The sequence below is a fragment of the Aspergillus glaucus genome (assembly GCF_001890805.1).
Source record: "Aspergillus glaucus CBS 516.65 unplaced genomic scaffold ASPGLscaffold_16, whole genome shotgun sequence".
NCBI lineage: Eukaryota > Fungi > Ascomycota > Eurotiomycetes > Eurotiales > Aspergillaceae > Aspergillus > Aspergillus glaucus.
In genome coordinates, this window is record NW_019170468.1 from 383,567 (window position 1) to 389,566 (window position 6,000).

General features: G+C 52.2%; 4 protein-coding genes across 4 annotated transcripts; 2 read left to right on the forward strand and 2 right to left on the reverse strand.

Annotated features, from left to right (window-relative positions):
• Positions 1-169: 169 nt before the first annotated feature.
• On the forward strand, positions 170-1,991 carry ASPGLDRAFT_576163 (phosphatidylinositol-specific phospholipase C). The gene is made up of 2 exons (XM_022548265.1): positions 170-376; positions 458-1,991. The coding sequence occupies exon 2, from the start codon at positions 476-478 to the stop codon at positions 1,874-1,876; it is 1,401 nt and encodes a 466-aa protein (XP_022398861.1). The 5' UTR covers positions 170-376; positions 458-475; the 3' UTR covers positions 1,877-1,991.
• A 114-nt stretch (positions 1,992-2,105) lies between these two features.
• ASPGLDRAFT_175654 (mitochondrial 54S ribosomal protein uL10m) lies at positions 2,106-3,165 on the reverse strand (the record flags this gene model as incomplete). The annotated part of the gene is made up of 1 exon (XM_022542854.1): positions 2,106-3,165. The coding sequence occupies exon 1, from the start codon at positions 3,159-3,161 to the stop codon at positions 2,106-2,108; it is 1,056 nt and encodes a 351-aa protein (XP_022398862.1). The 5' UTR covers positions 3,162-3,165.
• A 340-nt stretch (positions 3,166-3,505) lies between these two features.
• ASPGLDRAFT_130991 (anthranilate phosphoribosyltransferase) lies at positions 3,506-4,878 on the forward strand (the record flags this gene model as incomplete). Its single annotated transcript, XM_022541002.1, has 2 exons — positions 3,506-3,832; positions 3,904-4,878. 2 exons carry the CDS (start codon positions 3,506-3,508, stop codon positions 4,876-4,878), a joined length of 1,302 nt encoding a protein of 433 aa, XP_022398863.1.
• A 383-nt stretch (positions 4,879-5,261) lies between these two features.
• ASPGLDRAFT_37469 (Rpo12/RPC10 RNA polymerase subunit family protein) lies at positions 5,262-5,559 on the reverse strand (the record flags this gene model as incomplete). Its single annotated transcript, XM_022544823.1, has 2 exons — positions 5,262-5,286; positions 5,363-5,559. 2 exons carry the CDS (start codon positions 5,557-5,559, stop codon positions 5,262-5,264), a joined length of 222 nt encoding a protein of 73 aa, XP_022398864.1.
• Between the last annotated feature and the right edge of the window lie 441 nt (positions 5,560-6,000).

The following is a 6,000-nucleotide window of genomic DNA, read 5'->3' on the forward strand; positions in this document are numbered from 1 at the left end:
TTAGCCATTGAACTGCGAGGAATGGTTCAGGCAATGACAATGGTTGGATGCTACCCTACGCTCCATACGAACTGCCAAACTTAGGCTATTAAGCCGTGTGTTGAGATCGATCTGCTGACGACTAGGAGATCCCACTGTGGGCAACGCCGGCGCTTATTGGCGCGCATTCGCAATCCCGGTGCCTACCAGAGAACGGAGTAACACTATGGAGCACACACTCTCCTCAAGAATTCACTTTTTTGACCTTGGCTGGAAAATCTTCTAAGGAATTCACCAATAATAATAATGCATTTGCGCCTTCCATGGCAGCCCGAGCGGATCGTCCAATATCGACAGGGGGTCTGCGCGTCCTCTTGATCTGAATCGCTGCTTCCTTGTTCGTATCATCCATCCCCCCCCCCTAATTTTCTTCTTCTCTCTTTCTCTTCTTTCTGTATGGAATGCTAATCGCATCAAGCACCCTATACAGTTCACCATGGCCGCTAAACATTTGACCGTTCGCAACCTCACCTCCGCGCCGATTACTGTCAAGCGCATTGAGCGATTTCATGCGACAAACAATGGCTTCTCATGCCTTACCGGAACCTTGAAAAATGCTACCCACAGCAAGAGCGTCGTGGTCATCGACCCTCATACCGAGTCGTTCGCCGAGAAGGAGGTCGAAATTCGCGTAGAACCGTTCACGACAGTCAAGACTGAGCTCCCCGCTTTCGTTGATTCCAAAAAGGAGCGGTTGCGCTGGACCATCGAAGCAGAAGGAGAGCAACACCAAGTGCAGACCCCCGTTCCTACGACCGAGTCATCTACCATGAAGCCGCTATGCGACAGCCCTCGCTTCCAATTCACCGGTATCTATGTGATTCCTGAAGCGCACCTCGCGATCTACTCCTCGGCCAATTTGCATGCGTGGATGAAAGAATTGAGAGATGACACGTTAATGTCATCTCTCTCGATTCCTGGCACACATAACGCTCCTACACACCACCACGCACCTCCGTCTGTTCGTTGTCAGGCCGTGAGCCCACGCGAGCAGCTCCAGAACGGTGTTCGGTTCTTTGACATTCGCGTCCAGCCGGTACATCCTGAAGACGCCGATAGAGATGAACTGGCCTTGGTCCACAGTGTCTTCCCCGTCGCTCTGACTTGGCGTAAATACTTCCGTGATCTAATGCACGAGGCCAACGATTTCCTGGACAAAAACCCATCCGAGTCCCTCATTATTTGCCTCAAGCGCGAAGGTCCTGGCACTCATACCGATGAGCAGCTGAGTCGCATCGTGGCGGACCACTACGCAACCCCAGAAAGTCGGTGGTATACAGAACCCAAAATCCCCACGCTAGGAGAGGTACGCGGCAAGGTTGTCCTTATGCGCCGGTTCAACATCCAGGAACGACTAAAGCAAGCGCACGAAGGCCGTGGTTGGGGCATCGACGCCGCCGGATGGGCTGACAACTGCGCGCACGCAGTCTGTCCCGGTGGGCAACTCTGCATTCAGGATTTCTACGAGGTCTTGCAGTCAGAAGTCATCGAGAAGAAGATCCAATATGTGAGCGAGCAATGCCACCGCGCAAGCCAGACATGTTACCCTTTTGGTATCCTACCTCCCAATGCCGACAGGAACCACCCGTTCTACATCAATTTCCTGAGCGCAAGCAACTTCTTCAAGCTCAAGACGTGGCCGGAGAAAATTGCTGCTAAGATGAACCCTGCGACGGTTGATTACCTCTGTCGTCGCCATGGAGCAGAGGGAGAATGTGACTGGTCTACTGGCATCCTGGTTACTGACTGGGTTGGGAAAGACGGCGATTGGGATCTTGCGCGATGCATCGTGGGAATGAACTCGAGACTCAAGTTGAGACAGTCGAGATGCGCATAAACTGCGGCCTTGTCTTTCTTTGTGCTATTTTTAATTTTTCTGCACATATCACTTAACAAGAGAGGTAATAGTAATATCGTTATACCCCACAGAATAAAGCGTCAACAGTCTTCAATTTTTGGGGATATACATCATCCTGTAAGCTTGACCTAAAATAGACAAAACGGAGAAAAGAAGACATTATTGTACATGAACATGAACCATCCACATGAACCATCGCAGTCTAAAATCACGAATCACTCTTCCCTTCCTCTGGACCCTTCTGCTCCTCCTCCAAAACGTTCTTCCTGCTCTCGAGAGTAAAGTAGAGACTCTTTCCAGCACCCTCCAAAGTATTCGTAACGCTGGATCCCATGCTCTGCAAGGCCATGACGAGCTGCGAGCGCAACCCATCCATACCACCCTCGATACTGCCGATCCACTTGGTCTGGTCGAGATCGAACACATCGCCGTCCACACGGGCAGCAAGCAAGTTCAACTTCTGCAGACCCTCCTGCACGCCAGTCTCGTGCCATCCGGGATTGGCTCTCCGGGTCGGGGAAGGGTAGCCAACGGCCTTGGGGCAGAGGACCGAAAGCGCTGCCTTTATGTGCTCCGGCGAGACCTGGGGGATGGTGAGGACGGCGATGGGACCGGCAAGAAGCGTCGAAAACTCGTGCTTGTTCTTCATGTTCAACACGGCGTCGTGGGCGGTACGGGAGAGATCGTGGGACAAACTCGGGTCGTCCCTCGACCCGGCCAGGTTGATCTCGGCGGAGGTCTGCGACGCGGGGTTAACAGCGCTGGGGGACTGTCCGGCAGCCATGGCGGCTTGATCGGGGCGGAAGTACTCGACGACACGCAATGCGACTTCGAAGATGTTGGTCTGGATGGTCTGCATTTTGATGTGGGGTGTCAATGCGGGAGCAGCGCGGCCCTCTGCGGCGATTTTCTCGTCCACAGTCCGCATGGCCTTGTTCAGTTCTCGTCGGATTCCGACCCATTCCACAGACTTGAGGTTAGTTTGTTGGAAGAACACCATCAGAGGCGTGGTGCGAATGAGAGAGGTGTATTGCCGCAGAAGTTGTGACCTCCGGTACTCGGGACTGCGGTGGGAGGGGGGCTGAGAGGGAGGGTATCTGGCAATCGGAGGAGGAGATTGTGTCATTTGTTCGTGCGATGGTGCCGGAGTCGTCGCTGTGCTCGCACACCGTGCGAGGATGGGAAGCTCATGTTGGTATAGTGCTCGTTGGCATCGGAGCGAGCGTGGAAGGCGTGCATTCGAGACCCGTAGCCGTGGAGGCATTTTGATGGGGGAGAGGGATTGAAATTGTCAATTGAAAAGACCGAGAGGACGTGAATTAGTACAAACAAGAGGGCAAACACCTTATCCAGTAACCGGTGAGGCCAATGCTGAGAGATAATTTACTGTCGACAAACCGGAGCGAGTGAGAAAGAAATCGTGATACCTAAAAGGGAATAGTGGGCTACCAAAAGCGGTGTGATTCTGCCAGACATTGTTCCACTACAGGAAGGGTGACTCTTTTCCTTCAGCTCATACTCTCTCTTGTTCTCCCCTCTGGAGACACTTATACCTCTTGTAAGCATCATTAGAGCCTGAGTTGGTCTACCTGGTTTCAATCTTTCCCAATGCCTTCCCATCCAGCCGATATGCAGGCGGAACATGTCTCGATCTCGCCCCTCCTCCAGCGACTTGCCTACCCCGCGACTCAGGTTCCAGTCGCAGCAAATGAAATCGCTTCAGCGTTCGCATTGATCTTTGAAGATCGCTTGTCCGCTATTCAGATGGCTGCGCTTTTGACTCTCTTGCACTCTACTGGAAAGGACAAGGAAGCAGACGTCATTGCGAAATGTTCGCACCGCATGAGAGAGGCCGCTTCCCAGGTCGAGAAGTCTACTCTGAAGCAGGCCCTCAAGGCTCGTGGAAAGAAGGAAGGTAACTACAGGGGAGGCTTGGTAAGTATATCTACGACCGACCTTGCAATTTGAGCGTTACGGTGTCTAACATTGTTTCTTGAACTACCTAGTGCGACATCGTTGGCACCGGCGGAGATTCGCATTCTACCTTCAATGTTTCTACGACCGCCTCCATTATCGCGTCGCCACTGCTTATGACAGCCAAACATGGCAATCGCGCGCAGACCTCGTTTTCCGGATCCGCTGATGTTCTCAATGCGATCTCGCCCGTTCCACCGAAGATCTCAGCTGTGAATGCAAGCAACGTTGCACGGGTTTACGAAGCGACCAACTATGCGTTCCTGTTCGCCCCGAACTTCCACCCTGGTATGGGCTACGCGAATCCTGTGCGACGTGGACTCGGACTTCGCACAATCTTCAACCTCATGGGTCCATTGGCCAATCCTGTCGACTGGGCCCTGGAAGCGCGCATGGTTGGAGTGGCCTACCAAAGTCTCGGCCCGGTCTTTGCAGATGCTTTGCGACAGGGAGGTGCAAAGAAGGCCCTTGTCGTCTGCGGCGAAGAAGACATGGACGAGATTAGCTGCGCGGGCAAGACCAACTGCTGGAAGCTCTCTGAGTATCCTAATCCCGCCTATCAGGGATCAGACAACGCGGACGAGACCAGCAGTGATGAGGAGGACACGCCCCGCACTCTGGTCAAGTTGGAAACATTCCAGCTCCACCCGTCTGACTTTGGTCTTCCGACTCATCCGCTCACGGACGTGTACGGAAGGAAGATGCCCAAAGACAATGCGACCAAGCTTATGAGCATCCTGCGCAACGAGCTGCCTCGTGATGACCCCATTCTGGACTTTGTGATTATGAACGTCGCTGCCCTTCTGGTCGTTTCCGGTATCTGTGACGTTGATACCAGCAATATGGGCCAAGGCGACGATGGCCAGGTCATCACGGAGCGTGGCCCTGGCGGTGGACGCTGGAAGGAGGGTGTTCGTCGTGCTCGCTGGGCTATCGAGAACGGCGCCTCCCTCAAATGCCTGGAAGAGTTTATCGAAGTGACGAACAAACTCGAGCCGCAGCAGTAAGATGTTTCGATGATGAGACGACGGTTTCTTTGGATATTTCTTGGTTATTTTCTTTTCGCATTACACATTTCGGGGTTTTCGTAGACAATACATTTTCGGGGTTCAGTAACACAGCTTATAATTTATTTATGCACAGGGAAATAAAATGCGCATTGAATCAAACGGAATTTGGTCAAGGGAAAGATATGCCATAGCAAATTGTCTATACCATTATTGCTAGTAGTCTTGGACTGAGTCCACGCTCACAATTCCAGCGAAGACATCTGTGCAACCCTTGCCATTCTCAAGTACTAGTATTTGCAAATTCCAAACTCCATAGCGCCATATAATGCACATCAATCGTAAGGGACAAAGATTTCTCCCGAATTCGTTCGCAGTCCGCTTCACCGGGCCTCGAACTGAACCATTCTGTTCAAAACCACACCCATTAGTCTTTATCCTTTTCAAAAACAACCCCTACCCAAATCAAAACGGCAACACAAACCTCTTCGTCCGCTCCTTATACAACACCCGATGACCACACTCCTTGCACCGAATTTGATCGCCCCGCTTCAGCGACACGCGCGAGTTACACTCTCCGCACAGGTAAGCGACAACAGGGCCGTCCAGGGAGCCGGAGAATCCATCGCCGAAGGCGTTCTGGCCGCCGAGGGAGGGGACTTGGTAGGCTTCGCGGGACATGGCGTTTCGTTTCGTTTTATGCGGTTGAGCGGTTGATGGCGGTAGAGAAGGGTGTCGCTAGAAAAGGAATATTTCGATTGGAGAGGATTAGAGGAGGATAGGCGTCGGAGCTTTGTTGCTTGAATTTTCGGAGTTTCTCGAAGGGGATGAGTCAGCACCGTTAAGCTTGGACACGCTAGCTTTATTGGGATTAACGTAATCCACGGCCGAGCCGTCCACTTCCTCCGCTACCACCACGAATTTGAAGCTTTGCAACCACTAAGACCATTAAATTAAAATATATAACAGACAAAATAACCAGCTATTTACTAGGGCAGCTTTGTATTGTATGTCCAACAGTCCCACAGCCACTACAGCGTGGTGAAGCGCGTTGACGAGGCACAGGTGTAGGCTCATCAACCTGCTCATTAAGCTGTGTACCAAGCTGCTGAATATGCTCAC